The sequence below is a fragment of the Anomaloglossus baeobatrachus genome, chromosome 5 (assembly GCF_048569485.1).
Source record: "Anomaloglossus baeobatrachus isolate aAnoBae1 chromosome 5, aAnoBae1.hap1, whole genome shotgun sequence".
Taxonomy (NCBI): Eukaryota; Metazoa; Chordata; class Amphibia; order Anura; family Aromobatidae; genus Anomaloglossus; species Anomaloglossus baeobatrachus.
This window is the reverse complement of record NC_134357.1, coordinates 66909137-66930789: the sequence shown is the minus strand read 5'-3', so window position 1 is coordinate 66930789 and position 21653 is coordinate 66909137. Positions and strand designations below refer to the sequence as shown.

General features: G+C 47.2%; 1 protein-coding gene across 1 annotated transcript in view; it reads right to left on the bottom strand.

The window, feature by feature from the left end:
* PDE6C (phosphodiesterase 6C) overlaps window positions 1–21653 on the bottom strand; it is a 94743-nt gene that overhangs the window by 38819 nt on the left and 34271 nt on the right. Inside the window, exons 13-17 of the mRNA XM_075348583.1 lie at window positions 16902–17011; window positions 16380–16467; window positions 9777–9877; window positions 1670–1777; window positions 67–130 (exon numbers count right to left, since the gene is read on the bottom strand). Coding sequence (XP_075204698.1) covers window positions 67–130; window positions 1670–1777; window positions 9777–9877; window positions 16380–16467; window positions 16902–17011 — 471 coding nt within the window. The remainder of the gene's footprint in view (window positions 1–66; window positions 131–1669; window positions 1778–9776; window positions 9878–16379; window positions 16468–16901; window positions 17012–21653) is intronic.

Genomic DNA, 21653 nt, shown 5'->3' with positions numbered 1-21653 from the left:
TGTCCAAGTAGTGAACAACCACTTTAAAAACAGTGATGTTGCCGTTCAATTTTTCTAGATGCCTACTTGACTTTGCACTTCCCAGGGCTTTGTAATGGCAGACAAGTCACATCCTGTCATCATCATGGCCCTGTAGGGACATAATTACATTTTGTAAGAGCACTAAACCGTAAAGCCGACAATGTCACTGATACAAATTTACATAAGTGCATCTGTAACTTATTTACTAAAAAAATGAGGTAGTATTTCCAAACTTAAAAAAGGGAAAATGGATCTTTATTCACCCATCAGTGACGATTCTGTTCTGCCCAATGGAGCCTTTCATATACAGTCACTTACTAGATGTACGATACATGTGTGGTACCCCCTATCAGCTGCTTGTACTCCTATTAGAGTTGATGCAAATTGATGTGTACGTTCCAGTCAATCAGTGACGTTGGTTCCCTACCAATCCTAAGAACTGCTAAGGTCAGCTAGCCAATTGTCTTATGTATATGGGGGTGTCCCATCCGAAAGAAAAGTCGGGAATTGTGAATTCAAATTTCCAATAATTTTGTTCTCCTTGGTGATAAGCATTAGTGTACCCAGTTTGATGCAACTGGGGCCATTAGAGATGACATTCCCTTTCCATAGTTTACTGGCTTACACCTGATCCAGGTCATGGGTTTAGTAATTTGAAAGCCTGATTAGTAGAAGTTGAATTCGATATGAAGGCACACTGCACTTTACATTCAATGGCAAACACTTCTATGCTTGCCAGAAACTTCTGTTAGGTAGACTATCTAAAAATGTGTATTTTCTCACCTTTCCTGGGTGAGTCACTCAGTTGTCAAGCATTAAAAAATGTCTGGATGGTACCCTAGACCTGATTTAGGGCACATACTGACCTCCCTAATAATATTGAGGACAAATTACTGGTGCTGACGCTTCCTGGGAAGGCCAAAGAATATTGGACTTATTTCTCTTTTTGCAGAGGACTTGAGGTAGATGATTCGTATTTGTTCATACATCAAGATCCTCTATAGTAAGTATGTGGTCCTCTTGGTAGAATGAGATCCCTATAGTGAAGATTGCGGTCCTCTTGATAGAATGGGATCAGTATAGTGAAGTGTGTGGTGCTCTTAGTAGGATGGGACCCTTATAGTAAGGTGTGTGGGCCTCTAGGTAGAATTAGACTCTTAGTGAAGTGTGTTGGCCTCTTGCTAGAATGGGACCACTACAATGAAGAGTGCAGTCTTCTTAGTAGAATGGGACCTTTATAGTGATGTGTGGGATCCTCTTAATAAATGGGACATTTATAGCAAAGAGTGTGGTCCTCTTGGTAGAATGGGACCCCTATAGTGAAGAGTACAGTTATCTTGGTAGAATGGGACCCCTATAGTGAAGAGTGTGGTCCTCTTGGTAGAATGGGACCCCTATAGTGAAGAGTGTGGTCCTCTTGGTGGAATGGGACCCCTATAGTGAAGAGTGTGATACTCTTAGTAGAATAATGTTGAAGTAATAAGCACAAGACCTGCAACACCTATAATGTTATCTGACAATATCTTTGATTTTCGGATGGTGTTGAGGTCTACTAAATATTTCATTTTGCCGGAGATCCATGGTCCCCAAATTAAGAGTGAAATTAACACCAAAAACACAATGTTGATTTAGGATTCCAACCACTCACATGATTATCTCCTTTTTTGTTTGGTCAGTAATAATATATTTTATCCTTTCATCCTCTGTCTCCATCTTTTCACAAGCGTCGACTATCTTCTGAAACATCGTCCTTTTTCTGTTCCAAACGAGAATGAGATGTCAATATATTCAGCTAACATATCAATGCCAATAAGAACAAGATCACATGCCACAAGCTCAATATTACTATGCAACTGTCAGCATCTAATCAGTATCAATTACCATTTATACTTTAATAAATAACAGATATTTATTTATTTTTTTCAAAAATCAATAGTACTTGTGAAAATAAGAAATTTTGTAACATATCAAATTAGAGAAATCCACTTCTTTCTCCTCCTGGAATGACCATGTGTTCTCAAAATTCTCAATTCAGAGGCAAAATCTGTCTTCAGTGAACACAGATTTTCGCATCACTGAGATACTAGATGACTATTGGTGCTCATAAAACTTTATGGAGAACTGTACCTGTTGTTTTAAGATAACTATCTCTACCACAAGCTCCTCCAGCTCTTCACACTACATAGAATTTTAACAGCACTAACTGCAATCTCTTAACTTTGTTTTTTAGCAATCATTCCTCTAAATGTTTCAAACAGTCTAAATGGGGCTTCATCAGAGAAAATAATTTTACCCAAAACTGCTGCTGTCCAATCCCTGCTCTTCTTTCAAAATGTCAGTCTGTCCTTGATGAGGTTTTTTGGAAAGAGGCTTTGTTGCTGATTTTCTTGACACCAGGCAGGCCTACAAAAACGTTTCCCTCAGTATAAGTGCACTGTGTGATAAATACCCGCTGCCTTTTCTGAGCAAGCTCTGTACTGATGTTAAGCTGATTCCATAGCTGAATCCCCTTTAGGAAGTGGTCCTGGCCTTGCTAAACTTTCTTGAATGCTATAAAACCTTTAAACCTCTCTCTTGATGATCCAATAAATATATGAGAGCAATCTTACATGCAGCAATGTCCTTGCCTGTAAAGTCCTTTGATGCAAAGCAATGATGGCTGCACGTTTTCTTGGAGCCATTGTAGACACAGACAGAAAAGGGATCAAGTGCAAGAACAATATATGGGCCCTTTGCAGTCCAATATCTCATCATAATGCAGAATTTCACCTGTTGTGAGCGGGAAATTGTTCCCTTACCTCTTGGGCTCCTGTGTGGCTGTACAGGTTGCACCAATGGTATATGCACCCCTACTTTGGAGGTAACAATGGTTAGCAGAAGAAAACAATATCAAGCCCCAGCCTCCTTTTAAAGCAATCAGTCTGGTCTTAAGGCCCCTTTACACAATGAGACTTTCTAGCGATCCCACCAGCGATCCCGACCTGGCCGGGATCGCTGGAAAGTCTCTAAACAGTCGCTGGTGAGCTGTCAAACAGGCAGATCTGGCCAAAGAAGCAGCAGCGATACGGACCTGCAGAACGACCTCGCTGGTCGTTAAGGACGTGTCACACAGCAGCTATTTGACGACTCACACCTATGTTAGGGGCGTGGTGTTTGGCGCTGGATCCACCTAGGTGTCTTTTTTACACGCCCCCCTCAGCTCCGATTGGTGATTGCTAGTGCGTTCTTATTGGCGACCCCGAGCTTGGAAATATTGGCAAAAGTCGCGCTTGTATATCCTTTGTTCCTGAGCTTCTGTTGCTTAGTGGATCTTTTGTAGAGTTCTCTGTGCGGCGACTCCACACTGGTTTATCTATACAGCATCAATACCACAATACCACTTCAATCAAATGATGCTTACCGTATAGGCTTTATAGTATTGCAGACTGGAGAACTCTCTAATGATCCGCAAACCAGCACGCTCAGGAACAAGGTAGCTTTGAAACAAAGGACAGAAGCGCTAAAGTTTCCTTTTCAGTGAAAGCCGCCCAATCAGAACGCAACAGCGACCACCAACCGGAGGAAAGGGGGCGGGAAAGGTAACGCTATAGCACGCCTACGGGCTGTGTTCTAAGTCGCTAACTATGTCGTTGTAACGGTGTCAAACACAACGATGCATGCTACACAGCGGGAAACAAAGGACCAAAAAATGTTCCTGAATGATTTGTAGCGATCAGCGACCTCACAGTGGGGCCAGGTCGCTGATGCGTTTCACACACTGCAATGTCGCTGGGGAGGTCGCTATTACATCACAAAACCGGTGACGTTACAGCGATATCGCTAGCGATGTTGCAGTGTGTAAAGGGGCCTTTAGTATTTAGACACCATGACAGACTGATATGATCTGCATTGTTCTGGTTAACCCTTTCTCCTGAGCTAACAAGATTACTGAAATGATGTAACCAAGTAATTTGTGGGTTTGCTGAAATTCAGTGGAAGTTTGTTTTTTTTTATTCACAGAATTCTCAAAGCAAAGAATGACTGCATTTTTTTTCTTGCATTTCATCTGATCTCTCTCTCTTCATAGCAATCTACAGTTAATGCAATTTGCCCTTCTAATAAACTTTGCAAAAACTACAATTTCTGTAAGTCTCAAAACGTTTGGCCTGAGTGAATGTCCTAGGTCAGGATGGCTCCTTCCTCATTGCTATTAATTTGCAAGAGCCCTTCAATCTCTATAGATTCTAAATAATGTATGAGGAGCTGGTCCTAGGAGTTGTAACCTTTTCTCTTTCATACAAAAGATGGTGGAAAACCAGACAGTTGAGCTGTTGTCTTAGAATTTTTTTAGTTTACCTAGAAAATCACCTACTATGTATACCTTAGTTTATTGTTCCCAACCTTTACGACCTTAAGAGCCACATTCAGCTCTGAGAAAGTCGAGAGCCACATTCAGCTCTGAGAGAGGGTCACAAGCCACATTGAGCTCTGAGAGAGGGTCGCGAACCACATCCAGCTCTGAGAGAGGTTCATGAGCCACATTCAGCTCTGAGAGAGGGTCACGAGCCACATTCAGCTCTGAGGGAGGGTCACAAGCCACATTCAGCTCTGAGAGAGGGTTGCGAGCCACATTCAGCTCTGAGAGAGGGTCGCGAGCCACATTGAGCTCTGAGAGAGGGTTACGAGCCACATTCAGCTCTGAGAGAGGGTTGCGAGCCACATTCAGCTCTGAGGGAGGGTCACAAGCCACATTCAGCTCTGAGAGAGGGTCACAAGCCACATCCAGTTTCGCCCCCTCACAGTAGTGACACCCAGAGCTCCCATTATTGGTATAATGACAGCGAAAGCTTCTCCGCAGAAATCACACTGAGATTGTATACCAAGATAAATCTGTTCCTACCATATCCTTATTCAGACCTGCTCTTTGTGGATGTACTCTCAAAAGTCACCAGTTAAGGCTGCTTTACACGCTGCGATATCGTTACCGATATTGCTAGCGAGCGTACGCGCCCCCATCGTTTGTGCGTCACGGGCAAATTGCTGCCCGTGGCGCACAACATCGCTCAGACCCATCACACTACTTACCTGCCTAGCGACATCGCTGTGACCGGTGAACCGTCTCCTTTCTAAGGAGGCGGTTTGTTCGGCGTCACAGCGACGTCACTAAGCGGGCACCCAATAGAAGCGGAGGGGCGGAGATGAGCGGGACTTAACATCCCACCCATCTCCTTCCTTCCTCATTGCCGGTGGAGGCAGGTAAGGTGAGGTTCCTCGTTCCTGCAGTGTCACACATAGCAATGTGTGCTGCCGCAGGAACAACGAACTACATCATACACGCAGCAGCAACGATAATTGAGAATAGGGGGCATGTCACTGATTAGCGATTTTGCACATATTTGCGACGATGCAAAATCGCTCATAGGTGTCACACACAACGACATCGCTAAAGCGGCCGGATGTGTGTCACAAATTCCGTGACCTAAACGAGATCGCTTGAGCGATGTCGTAGCGTGTAAAGCGGCTTTTAGAGACCTGTTCTTCATAGCTGTTTATTAGGCCAGGAGCTTATGCACCAAACTAGCAGACAGCCACATGCCACATATCACAGGCCCATGAGCCACATGTGGCTCCCGAGGTACAGGTTGGGGACCCTCGCCTTAGGTGAAATACAGGGCACAGTACCCTGAATAAAAGGTTTGTATGTGACTCTCATTATGCCAATGGCATCTTATTAGGTCTATTCACTGGTGCAAATAGGCCAGGATTAGCCAAGAGATTACATAGACCTGGGATTAACACAAATTACCATAGTTATCTGTCTCACTCTTTGTGTACTCTCTATTTCCTGGACCACCATTAAGGTGGTGTCACACACAGCGACGGCGACAACGACGTCGCTGCTACGTCACCATTTTCTGTGACGTAGCAGCGACGTCCCATCGCTGTCGCTGTGTGTGACATCCAGCAACGAGCTGGCCCCTGCTGTGAGGTCGCCGCTCGTTGCTGAATGTCCTGCTTCATTTTTTGCTCGTCGCTCTCCCGCTGTGAAGCACACATCGCTGTGTGTGACAGCGAGAGAGCGACGAACTGAAGCGAGCAGGGAGCAGGAGCCGGCGTCTGGCAGCCTGCGGTAAGCTGTAACCACGGTAAACATCGGGTAACCAAGAAGCCCTTTCCTTGGTTACCAGATATTTACATTACTTACTAGCACCGCGCTCTCACGCTGCCATTGTCGGCTCCCTGTTCCCTGCACTCCTAGCCAGAGTACACATCGGGTTAATTACCTGATGTGTACTCCAGCTACGTGAGCAGGGAGCTGGCACTGGCAGCGTGAGAGCACACCTCTTAGCGCTGGCTCCCTGCACACGTAGCCGGAGCCGGAGTACACATCGGGTAATTAACCCGATGTGTACCCTGGCTAGGAGAGCAGGGAGCCAGCGCTAAGCGTGTGCACTGGTAACCAAGGTAAATATCGGGTAATGGTTACCCGATATTTACCTTATTTACCAAGTGTAGCATGGCTTCCACAGCGACGCGTGTCGTTATGATCGCTGCTGTGTTTGACAGCTAAGCAGCGATCATAACAACGACTTACTAGGTCGCTGTTGCGTCACATAAAATGGTGACGTATCAGCGACGTCGCTGTCGCTATGTGTGAACCCAGCTTTAGAATAGTAGAGGTTGGATGCAGATTGTCATTAACATCAGTCCTAGTCCCCATTTGGGCTCACAGCCTAAATCTCAAATAATTTTTGGGACCATGGGAGGAAAGAGAAATCTTGGGGAGACCCCACACCAACTACAAAGTATATAGAAAGTCCATGGACATGTTGCCAAAGGTTGTATTCTACACAAGGACCCCAGCATTGCTAACCACAAGTGTAGTAATAAAAAAAAAATCTTGGCAAAGGGATCGGCACAAGGCACTACCCTCTGTAGAAGCCAGGCTTCTCCTATATCAGGATATGAGATGAAGCCTCCACTACCTGCTCCTAATTCATACAATTCATAGGTTTTTCTCATCCATGTTCCATACACTCAGAAGCCATCGGAAAATATTCTGCATATGATATTGGCATAAATGGAATAACATTGGGTTCTTAGGGGCACTTTGCACACTACGACATCGCAGGTGTGATGTCGGTGGGGTCAAATCGAAAGTGACGCACTTCCGGCGTCGCTGTCGACATTGTAGTGTGTAAATCCTTTATGATACGATTAGCAAGCGCAAAAGCGTCGTAATCGTATCATCGGTGTAGCGTCGGTCATTTCCATTAATTGAGAAATACCGATGTTACGATGTTGTTCCTCGTTCCTGCGGCAGCACACATCGCTGTGTGTGAAGCCGAAGGAGCGAGGAACATCTCCTACCTGCGTCCCGGCCGGCTATGCGGAAGGAAGGAGGTGGGCGGGATGTTTACGTCCCGCTCATCTCCGCCCCTCCGCTTCTATTGGCCGCCTGCCGTGTGACGTGACGTGGCTATGACGCCGCACGACCCACCCCCTTAATAAGGAGGCGGTTCGCCGGCCAGAGCGACGTCGCAGGGCAGGTGAGTGCATGTGAAGCTGCCGTAGCGATAATGTTCGCTACGCCAGCTATCACCATGATATTGCAGCTGCGGCAGGGGCGGGGACTATCGCGCATGGCATTGCAGCATCGGCTTGCGATGTCATAGTGTGCAAAGTGCCCCTTAAACTGGGATCTGTCCAACCCAGCAATCAATCATCACAAGAGATGAGCAAACCCGAGGTTCGGTGTTCATACCAAACACAGACTTTACAAAAAAAAAACAACAGAGTTCGGAGCTTGGGTGATTTACATATGAACACTACTTGCGCGAGCAGCTCTGTGCTCGGGTACGCTCCGTGCTCGGCCCAGTGCAGGCCGCTTACAGTGTTTGAATGACTCACACTGGTGGTAACAACAGAGTGATCAGATGTAATGGGCTCCAATAAAACATTAAAAAAAAAACACCCATCCTCTCCTGGAAGTGCTCGGCTTATGGCCGACTGTATGTGGGTCGAGACCCGAACTGTCCAATTAGTGACTTCTACTAGGGTTCAGATCAAGTCCGGATCCCAAACCAAACTTTATCAATTATCCGGCTAAACTCACCGAACTTCATCACTATAAGCCACACTTGATATAGGAGGAGCCCCATCTATGTGCCAGAATAAAGAGCTGCTCCATGATGCATCTCAATGGCCAGCATGTGATATTATATTACTATATGGCTTTTTCCCAGTAAAGTTAGCGTTCCACTGAGGAGTTAAGAGAAGGAGTCCAGGAAATCAATTGCTCACTACATACACTTCCCTATGAAAGGGGTTGTCTCGGATAAGATACCACTTTTGAAGAATAACTTATCTTTCAACTAATTTTCAATATGTTATAGCCCCTGTTCAGTACTGTTGTTCAACGGGGATATGGATTCTAAGGCGGGCTTTGCACGCTGCGACATCGGTAACAATGTGTTACCGATGCTGCAGCGATAGTCCCGCCCCCGTCGCACGTTCGATATATAGTGAAAGCTGCCGTAGCGATTATTATCGCTACGGCAGCTTTACACGCACATACCTGCCGTGCGACGTCCCTCTGGCCGGCGACCCGCCTCCTTCCTTAGGGGGCGGGTCGTGCGGCGTCACAGTGACGTCACACGGCAGGCGGCCAATTGAAGTGGAGGGGCGGAGATGAGCAGGATGTAAACATCCCGCCCACCTCCGTCCTTCTCATTGCAGCCGGGAGGCAGGTAAGGTGAAGTTCCTCGCTCCTGCGGCTTCACACACAGCGATGTGTGCGGCCGCAGGAACGAGGAACTACATCGTACCTGTCGCTCCCCCGGCATTATGGAAATGTCGGAGGCTGCAGCGATGATACGATGACGACGATTTTGCGCTCGTTCATCGTATCATCTAGGATTTACACACTACGACATCGCAAGTGACGCCAGATGTGCGTCACTTTCGATTTGACCCCACCGACATCGCACCTGCGATGTCGTAGTGTGCAAAGCCCGCCTTAGACCTCTCTGGGGTCAGAATACCTCAGCAGAACCCTGAATGGATTCACAGACTTTTTATTGAGTCTGTACACTGATTTTCTCGCACTTGAGCTTAAAGGGAACCCGTCACTTGGTTTTTACTCTGCCATCTGAGAGCAGCATATTATAGAAACTGACCCTGATTCCAGCGATGTGTCACTTACTGAGCTGTTTGCTGTCATTTTGATAAAATCGCTGTTTTCTCTGCTGCAGATCTAGCAGCTATACAGTACAAGCTCATAAATATGCTGGACTACCTGGCAGCAAGTAGTCCTGTAGTGATAATCTCCTGCTTATTAAACAGTGATTTTTATCAAAACTACACTAAGCAGCCTAGTAAGTGACATAGCGCTGGAATCAGGGTCTCTGCCCCTACGCTATGCTGCTCTCATATTTGACACCAAAAACCTGGTGACAGATACCCTATAAGCTGACTGATTGTTTCATTTGGTTACAGAAATCAGGTGGAAGCTCAGGAGTGGTAATTTCACCAATGATGATCATTCCTAGTGAAAGGAGGTTATAACATTAAAGTTTACTGACCCATTTAGGAATAAAACTTAACATTTTGCATTCTGACTTTGGTTTTGTTTTACGAATTTCCAAGTTTGGAAAATAATATTAATTCTACTCTTGTTATTTAACATGTTATCTAACCAAGTTCTGTTTTTGTAACCAAGGCATCGATCAGCCGGGCAGCACGTGGCAGCTGGCGGTACTCCATGGCACACTCACTTGAAATACAAAGCCAGGTCTGTTGCTATGATCGCGACTTCAAACAAATGAATCACATTCTCAAACTGCCTCTTGTTTAGATTCTGGAAAATGTTTAAACTCTGCAAGATAAAAAAGTTTGTGTTATCGCTGCTCGGAGGACATGCAAAGAACAGCGCAGCAAAGAACAGCACAGCAAAGAACAGCGCAGCAAAGAACAGCGCAGCAATGAACAGCGCAGCAAACAACAGCGCAGCAAACAACAGCGCAGCAAACAACAGCGCAGCAAACAACAGCGCAGCAAAGAACAGCGCAGCAAAGAACAGCGCAGCAAAGAACAGAGCAGCAAACAACAGCGCAGCAAAGAACAGCGCAGCAAAGAACAGCGCAGCAAAGAACAGCGCAGCAAAGAACAGCACAGCAAAGAACAGCACAGCAAAGTCCTAGGAATCCAGCCTGAAAAATTAGTATTTCCAAAGAAAATCAATGTATTGAATGATCGTAGCTGTCAATATTGAAGCTTAAGGGCTGTGTTCACACTGTGGTTTGTGTTCGCTTTTACTGCAAAAATATTGTGGTCAGTGTGATATATGATTGAAAACAATGTATATGATCTGAGCCACTACAGAAACTAGTAGACACTTCATTTCATGTAATGCAGTAGTAAAGTTTACATCTTTTGAGGTTTGCATATTAATTTATTTTTTGTGCCTTATTTTTCTGATAACAGGGCTCCAAATCTCCTGCATAAAAATAGATAAAGGGGGGTGCACACAAGATAAAAGTGATGCCCTATCCATTGAATAGGGGATAACATTCTGATCTCTGGGGGTCTGACTGCCCTGGTGCACAGCGACCCTGAGATTTGGGGGTCTTCACAGCCTCAGCAAAATGGAGCGAAGATCTCTTCATTCTAATGGGAGCATCAAAGATCAGGTGAGCACTGTATTAATTAAGAGTGTGTAGTGGGTGCTCATAACCCCTACTAAAGGACCGGAAATGTTGTTAATAAAAATGTCTGTTGATATTGATGTCTAGTGTTAGGGCACCCCCTAGTGGCCGGGTGGGACGGCTGTTGCCACCGGGGAAGGAGGAGTCGGCTGGATGTCTAGGGAAGGTCTGTGTGTGTGGAGTGAAGTGGGATCCGGGACAGCAGTGTGTGAACATCGGTGGCAGTGTGTGTGAGCGGAACATCAGGGGACGCCGGAGTAACGGAGGGGAACGTAACCTCAAGGTCTGAAACCGCTGGTGTGGGTCCGGTGTGTGCTTGACCTAGGAGTGGGAGCCCGGAGAAGCGGAGTACCCAGGGCATATCCCCACCAGAGGGCGCGTTTGGGCAGGTTGTCCCCAGCTCCACAGAAAGTGCCGGATTCTGCTGACCGGATTGTATTGTGCAAATAAATGTCATCTTTTATTATAACCAGCTTTTGCCTGAAGACTGTTTGTGCACCATCCGGCGAAGGCGCCGTCACACACTGCCCCACAAGAGAAGAGCCCGGTTTTCAAGTAATGGTGGAGCCAGGGGTAAGTCAATCCTCAAGGGCCACGACTACGAGGCCAGAGACGCCCCTGGCACATCATTACATGTGGCGTAGTCGGCAGGATGCGAATCCCCTGCCAGGGACCCAAGAAGCTGGATATCAAGTGGTGCCTGGGGCACAGGATCCCGACTACGGGAGAAGATTTCCAGTCCCCTGGTGGGAAGAGAACACAGTGCCCGCAGCGTTGGACCGGGCACAAGATGGCGGCAAGAGGGCCGTTATCTGTGAAGATGAAGAAAAGGCGCGAAAAGTTGGCGCCAAAAGAAGAGCCTGGGGCTGGCCGGTGCCGAAGGAGAGGTACAGAGTACTCCGCCCAAAGAGGGGAGGCGCCAGTCCCAGGGCATTGAGGAAGACATACGAAGTGGGCGGTGTTCGGAAGAAAAAGAAGTACCGCCGCGGAGGAGTCAAGATGATGCGTGAGGCTGGGGGAGGGATCTGTTTAAGAGCGGGAAACAAAGGCCCGCCTCCGCTCTCCTCAGTCTCAGCTCTGACGCCGCCGTCATTGTTAGTACAACGATCGGAGACAGGGATGGAGACTTCCGGACAACCAGAAGAACTTGCCACCACCATGGCTCTGGTCAGCCTAAGCCGGGGGCGTCCCAAGTTTGCTGCCGCAAGCGAGGCATCCCTAGTAGACCTTCCGACCGGGCCGGGAGGTTCCACGCGTCCCGAGAAGGTGACCTGGAAGACCACTTGGGATGCGAAGACCGGAGGTACGATTACGGAGGTACGGGCAACGTATGCCACCCAGCCACCAGTGAGAGACCGGATTCCGGGGATTACATATTCCCCTTGGGAGACACCACAGCCTGGCGCCACCGCCGCCACACCATCTGTCCCATCTGGGGAGCCGGCCGAAGTGCCTGCCGAGCGGCTGGAGGAAGACCACCTGGGCTTTGTTTGGGATCCGGTAATCGTCCCGTCCCCCGTACCGCACCCCAGAGCTCCGTCACCGGTACCCGACCCTGTCCGAGAACGCCTGCTTGCCGAAACCATCGTCCGGGAATTGCTGTCCGGTCCCGGCGGTGAGGAGCTGGCCCTGCAATTCACCACTGGCATAGTGGTGAAGTTCAATCAGCAGGAGGGCTACGGGTTTATCCGCGAAGCAAACACCGGGGACGACTACTTTTACAATCGGGTCCACCTGGACGTAGAGGGGCTGCCGAAACGTCTCCACACGCTCTATCCGGGGGAGAGGGTGCAATTCTTGCCCGATGCGGGTAGTCGTGGCCTGTTCGCGGTGGGGGTCACTCGGATGCCGACCGCCCGGGAAGCGGCCCAGTGGCAGCAAGAGCTGGAATGGGAGGAGCAACAGGAACGGCGCCGGAGCCACCCAAAACCGGTACCGACCGCGGCCTCTAATTCCAGGCGCCCCTTGGCAGCTGCACCGGAAGTACCATCTGGCCCGACCGCTGACCCGGAGAGGGTTACCCCGGTGGTAGCGGTGAATCAGAGTGTGACCAACAGACCGGTCATAGTTCTGGACGTGCCGCAACCCGCGCCACAACCACCCCGGGGAGCGACGCCATCACCCCCGCCGGGAGCTGAAGAAGTTGTGCCAGCAGAGCCACCTTTTGCCCCCGTGTCATTCCGGAGAATACGCCGCCAACCGGGGCAGTCTCTGGGTGCCTACATACATGCACAGGCGGAGGAGTGGAAGCGGTCCTGGCCTCCGGAATAGATCTCCGCAGATATCCTGTTTGAAGACCGGTATCGTTCCTAGACCGGCAGAAGTTTTTGTTCCAAAGGGTTAAAAGTTTTACGGGCCTGTTGCCCGTCACCTAAGACCGGGAGCGCTGTCGAGCCTCCGGGCGTCACCTAAGACCGGGAGCGCTGTTGAGCCTCCGGGCGCCACCTAAGACCGGGAGCGCTGTTGAGCCTCCGGGCGCCATGTAAGACCGGGAGCGCTGCTGCGTCTCCGGGCGCCACCTAAAGATCGGGAGCGCTGCTGAGCTGCCGGGTGCTGGACTGGTGTCTCTGTTGTTGTGAACTGGACTAAAAGTTTTCTCATGTTATGTGTGTTTTAAAGAAGAGCCGTGCCGGGAGGCTCGGATTTTAAGAGGGGAGGCATGTAGTGGGTGCTCATAACCCCTACTAAAGGACCGGAAATGTTGTTAATAAAAATGTCTGTTGATATTGATGTCTAGTGTTAGGGCACCCCCTAGTGGCCGGGTGGGACGGCTGTTGCCACCGGGGAAGGAGGAGTCGGCTGGATGTCTAGGGAAGGTCTGTGTGTGTGGAGTGAAGTGGGATCCGGGACAGCAGTGTGTGAACATCGGTGGCAGTGTGTGTGAGCGGAACATCAGGGGACGCCGGAGTAACGGAGGGGAACGTAACCTCAAGGTCTGAAACCGCTGGTGTGGGTCCGGTGTGTGCTTGACCTAGGAGTGGGAGCCCGGAGAAGCGGAGTACCCAGGGCATATCCCCACCAGAGGGCGCGTTTGGGCAGGTTGTCCCCAGCTCCACAGAAAGTGCCGGATTCTGCTGACCGGATTGTATTGTGCAAATAAATGTCATCTTTTATTATAACCAGCTTTTGCCTGAAGACTGTTTGTGCACCATCCGGCGAAGGCGCCGTCACACACTGCCCCACAAGAGAAGAGCCCGGTTTTCAAGTAATGGTGGAGCCAGGGGTAAGTCAATCCTCAAGGGCCACGACTACGAGGCCAGAGACGCCCCTGGCACATCATTACAAGTGGATGGAGAATTAAGAAGGAATGGAGCAGTAGTGTGCATGATCGACCACCTCTCCATTCAGCTAGGGCTGTTGGCACCTCAGCGGTTGGAACATTATCTCCTGTCCCATGGATAAAGGCCCCTTTACACACTGAGACTTTCTAGCGATCCCAACCTGGCCGGGATTGCTACAAAGTCTCTGGTGAGCTGTCAAACAGGCAGACCTGGCCAACGACGCAACAGCGATCCGGACCTGCAGAACGACCTAGCTAGTCATTGGGGACGTTGTAAAGCAGCTTTTTGAAAGGGAAGTCGCTAACGAAGTCACTGTAAAGTCCCCTTTACACACTGAGACTTTGCTGCGCAGCGGGAAACAAAGGACCAAAGAATGGTCCTGAACGATTTGTAGCGATCAGCAACTTCACAGCAGGGGCCAGGTCGCTGATGTGTTTCACACACTGCAATGTCACTGGGGAGGTCGCTATTACGTCACAAAACCGGTGACGTTACAGCGATGTCGTTTGCGATGTTGCAGTGTGTAAAGCCACCTTAAGGGATAACTTTACAACTTGAGAACACCCCTTTAAAATTCATAGGCAACTGCAGGCAGGTCTACTTTAGCCATAGGGCAAATCGTCATCTAACCCCCTGATAGTGATATCAGTTTCAACTGTTTGCATCCTGTGGAGGTGGATATGGTTAAAACTATGGTGGAGCTCCCTTCTTCACCTTTCACTTTTCTAGACAACAGACCATAGTCCTGCAGTCTAGCAGATATGATGGGCTTCAGTGTCCTGAAATAAGTGGCACAAAGATGGAAGAAAACAAAAGGCTGCTCTGTTTGATTGAGTGCCCATGATCAGGGTTCACAGTGTTTGGGACGCAGCATGTTTCAGCTACGTCCAAAATGCTGCGATGTACAGTACAAGCAAAGTGAATGAGATTTCTAGAAATCTCCTGCCCACTGTAAGTGTATGGCCCGCAGCGTAAACTGACCTGTGGTGTAGCTTTCTGAGCCGCAAGCATGTCAATTTATTGCTGCAGAGCCGCAAGCGTCCTCCGCAGGGAGAACAGAAGATTCATAGAATGGTAGAGTTGGAAGGGACCTCAAGAGCCATCGGGTCCAACCCTCTGTGAGTGCAGGTTTTCTTAAATCATCCCAGCTATGATTATCCAGTTTCCATTTGAAGATTTCCATTGATGGAGACCTCACTACCTCCCATGGTCGCCTGTTCCACTCTCTGACTGCCCTCACTGTCAGAAAGTTTTCCTAATATCTATAGAATCATAGAATGGTAGAGTTGGAAGGGACGTCAAGGGCCATCGGGTCCAGAGAGAGACTGCAGCTGACAGAGCCCGGATCGTGGGCACGAGCAGCTGCAGTCTCCGGCAGGTCAGGACCCACTGCGTCCAGAACGCAGCGGGTCCTGATTGTGGGCACATACCTTTAATCATGAGTGGGATACACAAAAAATGAAATGATTGCGTAAAGGGATTTATTAATTCTGTAGAATATTATTAGTATTTTTGGAACAAAGGGTAAATATTACTAATACATTATGTTCAGTCGAAAAGGGGTCAGTAATACAGTGCAGGACACAAAAGATGGTCACCTTTACTATGTAGAGCACAGATTTAGTATGTGGTAGATTTTATGGCACTTTTGCCGTCTAAGGTACTTTGTTTGGCCGTATTATTTTTGGAATGCTCTCTGATGCCATTCGGTGTAGCACTATTATTTTTTTCCATGGTACAGTATTTGTAGGAGTTTTGCAATGCAGAAGGTACAGCAGCAGACACAGCATTGTGACTGGGACTACACAGCAATTCTCAGATTGGTAGCACAACCAAAAATATTTGAGTAACTTATCTTTATTTTAGAGCTTCAAATTTCCTGTAACATAGCGACCAAATCCTAGACAAGTCGCGTGCAAGACATAGTTATATGCGACTGACTTGTAGTCTTTGGCAAAAGAGTATCATGCAACTCGTGACCAGTGGTACCACAAGCCCGACAGTCAAAGTCTGAGTATAGGCTCAAAGGTTCAACCTTTCTGCACCCCCTCCCCATATCTTATAGACTTCCTACTTTGCGAGAGGGGATGCTTAATGGTTTAGAGGTAGAGTTGAGCGGATAGTGAAAAATCCGGGTCCGGCGGGTTGAGAAAGAAGTCCGGATCCGATCCGGAGTTCGGCCCTATATATGTCAATGGGGAGTGCAATCCGGGGACGAGTGAGAGAAAAAAAAAACGGATCCAGATCGTGCACCCGGAAACCCGCGTCAGATCAGGTACTCAAACCGTGCGGATCCGGATTTTGCCGATCCGGATCCGCTCAGCACTGTTTAGAGGGTTATTTTTGAATAACATACATTTTAAAGCCGAACACAATGGCATGAGACCCTTACCTCGTCTTCCAGCAAGGTTTTGCTAAATTCTAAGTGATGTCGCTCCAAAATAGAGGACCCATGAAGCTTTGCAAGGGGTGCCGCAGATCTGTAAAAAAAAAATACAAAAACAACAAAAAGTAGATGTTTTACAATTTACAACTTTCTGAGAATCTAAAGGGTTATTCCCCTATCCTTTAGATCTTGAAATCCGGGCTCAGGAATTCTGTCCCTAATAGAGTAGAGGTGCACATGCCCAGACTCCATTCCACTCTATCGGTCTGTCAGTACAACGCTCAGCTGTTCCCGCTATTCTAGTAGACTTTGAATGAAACGGAGGTCAAGCATGTACAACTCTACCCCATTCAAGACAGGCTGTAGGCCCCATTCTCTAGGTTCCACAGCTCTGTTTTCAGGAACGTTTGTGGTCCCTGTGGTCAACCACCCCCACAATCAGCAAGTTATCCTCTATCCTTCATAGAGGCAATAACTTTCTTGAGGACAGTACCCTTTAACTCGATTGAAGTAAAAGTCATAACTTACTTTAATTGGTACAAATTATTGGTTCCTCTATGATCGATATCATGGCAGAAAGCAGCAGCCACCATGGCAAAGGCCTCCAGATCAGAATAATATTTCTTGAGTTTACCTGTCTTTTGAAAAGGAATGCACTTTCATTAATGAGCATCCCTCAGCACTTTTGTTTATACACATTTGCACTTTGTGCATGTAAGTGATATATATTATGATTCTTCCTTAACCAAAATGAAAACTTTATGTATTCTTCATACAGACATCAGTAAGACATTACAGGGGAGGAATCGCCCTTCCGAATAGTCAAGCTCGTCAGCCCCTCTTCCCAGCTAACTTCCCCTAGCTTGGACACATGATCACAAGTCACTCAGTGGTATCTGACACATGTGTAGTTAAGGGAGGACTGGTCTATGCTTCATCGGCGTACATTACATACTCCAAGTGCTGTTGACTGTGGCCTGTTATGGTTTAACCCACCTGTAACCTGCAGCTCAACCTCCATGACTTCTTACTGCTGTTTGATTACAGCGCTCATGGTTATTTTTGCCCCTTAGGGTATGTTCTCGTGACATTTTTTGCAGCAATTTTTTTCTGCTGCGGGAAAAAACGCTGTGTAAAATACACATGGTTTTGCAGCATTTTTTTGTGCGTTATTTCATGCATGCTCAAGAAAGACATTACTGAACTTGAAAGGGTTCAGAGGTGGGATACTAAAATAATAAATGGAGTGGGTGCATTACAATACACGGAAAGGTTATCAAAATTAGGTCTGTTTACTCTAGAAAAGAGAAGACTTAGGGGAGACCTAATAAATATGTACAAATATATCAGAGGGCCATATAGAGATCTCTCCCATGATCTGTTTGTACCAAGGACTATGACAAGAACAAGGGGGCATTCTCTTCGATTGGAGGAAAGAAAATTCCTACATCAGCATAGAAGAGGGTTCTTCACGGTAAGAGCAGTGAGGCTCTGGAACTCTCTTCCTGAGGAAGTGGTGATGGCCAACTCACTGAATGAATTTAAGAGAGGAATGGATGCATTTCTTGATAGCAAAAGTATAGAAGGTTATAAATAGCATAATCTTACAGGTAGATAGAAAAGCGACCAAGATTATTAGAGGAATGGGGGGGCTGCAACACCAAGACAGGTTATTAAACTTGGGGTTATTTAGTTTGGTAAAACGAAGGCTTAGGGGGGATCTAATCACAATGTATAAACATATGAGGGGACAGTACAGAGACCTTTCCAAAGATCTCTTTACACCTAGGCCTGCAACTGGAACATGGGGGCATCCGCTGTGTCTCGAGGAAAGAAGGTTTAATCATAATCACAGACGAGGATTCTTTACTGTACGAGCAGTGAGACTATGGAACTCTCTGCCGCATGATGTTGTAATGAGTGATTCACTACTAACATTTAAGCAGAGCCTGGATGCCTTTCTTGAAAAATATAATATTACCAGTTATGTATATTAGATTTTATGACAGGGTATTGATCCAGGGAACTAGTCTGATTGCCGGATGTGGAGTCAGGAAGGAATTTTATTCCCCATTGGAGCTTATTTGACACATTGGGGTTTTTTTGCCTTCCTCTGGATCAACATGTTAGGCTACGGGTTGAACTAGATAGACTTAGGGCGGCTTTGCACGTTGCGACATTGCACGTGCGATGTCGATGGGGTCAAATCGAAAGTGACGCACATCCGGCGTCGCAGTCGATATCACAACGTGCAAATCCTTTTTGATACGATTAACGAGCGCAAAAGCGACGTTATCGTATCATCGCTGCAGCCTCCGACATTTCCATAATGCCGGTGCAGCGACAGGTGCGATGTTGTTGTTCCTCGCTCCTGCGGCAGCACACATCGCTGTGTGTGAAGCCGCAGGACCGAGGAACATCTCCTTACCTGCCGCCGGCTGCAATGAGAAGGACGGAGGTGGGCGGGATGTTTACATCCTGCTCATCTCCGCCCCTCCACTACAATTGGCCGCCTGCCGTGTGACGTCGCTGTGACGCCACACGACCCGCCCCCTTAGGAAGGAGGCGGGTCACCGGCCAGAGGGACGTCGCACGGCAGGTATGTGCGTGTGAAACTGCCGTAGCGATAATAATCGCTACGGCAGCTTTCACTAGATATTGCACGTGCGACGGGGGCGGGACTATCGCTGCAGCATCGGTAACACATTGTTACCGATGTCGCAGCGTGCAAAGCCCGCCTTAGAGTCTCCCTTCAACCTTAAAAACCTATGAAACTATGAATTTTTATGCATTTTTTGCCACGCTGCAAAAAAAAAATGGTTAAAGAACTGACATGCTGCATATTTTAAAAAAATGCCCAGCAGCTGAAAAAACGTAAGAGGAAAAAAGACAAGCATGTGCATAAGATTATTGAACGCTCATTCACTTTACTGGTACTATAAAACAGTGTTTTTGCGGCAGTAAGAAAAAATACCGCAAAAAAAATGCTGCAGAAACACTACGTATGAAGGTATCCTTATGCTGAATCTGGTGAAGCTAGAATATCTAATTTCGACATTGTCACCATCCTATATAACAATTGATGGCAATTATGGAGGCCTAAATCCTGCTAACAGGTTCCATCTAAAGTAAAAAAATAAGCTGAAATGTAGCAACGGTTTACCCATAACAGTTTCCTTGAAATCCTCATATATAGTTAATGATGAACAGATCCTTTTATTTAGATTGGGACCTATATGCCCAAGGATAAGGCAAGTATTTTGTTCTCTTCCACCATTCTACTGTTGAACCCCTTATACTCTTAGCCAGACCTGCACATCATATGGCCCATGGTCTTGCGGCCCGCCGAAGGATGTTGTGTGCCCCAAAGGAACAGGGAGGCTCCGGCACCCACGTCCCTGTATATAACTGTATGCACATCTGAAAGAACAGCTAAACATTTTGGCGCTGGGATTGGGACTGGAGCAGCGCTAGTCATCCCACTCCCCAATGTGCAGCAGCGTGATGAAGTCATCTTGCCATCTTGTGACCTCTTCACACTGCTGCTGTTGCAGGCGCCACAAAACAGAGGAGGAAAAGACATGCCAAATAGAATAAGTGCTCCAGGAGTAGCCGGAGATTAAACATCTTATTGTAGGACGAGGAAGGGGGATTGCTGTTACTATGAGGCAACATTATGGGACAACAAGGCAGAGGATTGTGAAAGAGGCACATTATGCAGAGGGGCAGGGTGTGGGGTTGATAATATTATGGAGAGGAGCTGTGTGAGGGGAAATATGAAAAGAAGCTGTGTGGTGGGGGGGATTTTGAAAAGGAGCTGTATGGTGGGGAAAATTATGGAAAGGAGGTGTGTGTGGGGAAATATTATAGAGAGGCACTGCGTGTGTGTGTAATATTATGAAGAGGAGCCGTGTGAGGGGAATATTATAATATTGTGAAAAGTAGCTGTGTGAGTGGGGGAATTATGGAGAGGAGCTGTGTTGGGCGAATATAGAGAAAAGGTGTGTGTGAGGGGAATATTATGAAGAGGAGCTGCGTCTGGAGGAAATTACAGAGAGAAACTGTGTGTGGGGGGAATATTCTAGAGAGGAGCTGTGTGCTAGGTAATATTACAGAGAGGAACTTTGTGAGAGGAATCTTAAAGAGAGGAGTTGTGTGTGTGGGGGGGGGGGGCGGGGAATTTCGGAGAAGAGCTGTGTGGGGGAGATTACGGAGAAGAGCTGTGTGGAAGGGATATTACGGAGTGGAGACATTATTGAAAAGAACTGTGGTGTAATATTATGGAAGTGAGCTGTGTGGTTGTAATAGACGGAGAGGAGCTGTGTGGGGGGGAATATTATGGAGAGGAGCTGGGGGAATATTATGGAGAGGAAGTGGACTTTGAGCGGTGCTGTGGGAGGGGCCGGAAGGGTGTGATTGATGATTAAACGGGGAGAGAGAGGCAAGCGGGTATGGAAATATGATGCGGAGCGACACGACTGATGGAGGAGACTTTTCTATTAGACTGAGGTATTATTGCATAATTTAAACTTTTGTTTATCTGTGGAGCCATGTTGTTTGTAGGCTCAATTTCTATAACTGATCTAAGAATCCTTTTTTTTTTTTTTTTTTTTTTATATACAGAGGAAGAACCTGAATTATAGACAATATATGTTTTTTCAATGTACGCTTTTACTAGTTATATAAGATGCAATATATTTTCTCTGTATTGATTCTTAGTTGTTTAATAAAAAAGATCTGATTTAAAAAAAATATTATGGAGAGGAGATGTGTTGTGAAAAGATGAACAGGAGCTGTGTGGGGCAACATTATGGAGAGCTGTGGCGGGGATATTATGGAGAGGAGTTGTATAGGGTGATATTATGGAGACAGGCAGTGTCGGTGGAAATTATGGAGAGGGGCAGTGTGGGAGGGACATTATAGATAGGGGCAGTGTGAAGGGAATATTATGGAGAGAGGCAGGGTTGGGGGACATTATGGAGAGGGGAAGTGAGGGGGGAATATTATGGAGAGGGGGCAATTTAGCCTGGAGAAGCACAGTAAGGGGCTATTATTTATTCAGGTGTAGCATGGGAGATATTTTCCAGAAAAATGCTAGAGTTTCCCATTGATTTCCATTATACATGGTACTCAGGTCGAGCCCATGCAAGTGTCTCACATGCTCATTTCGTGTACCAAGCACCCAAGCATGGTTGTGCTCACTCATCACTAATCTTTATTTATGGGGCAGTATATTGATACTTTTATTTTTAAGGGCACGTTTTCGGGATGTGCTCCTGA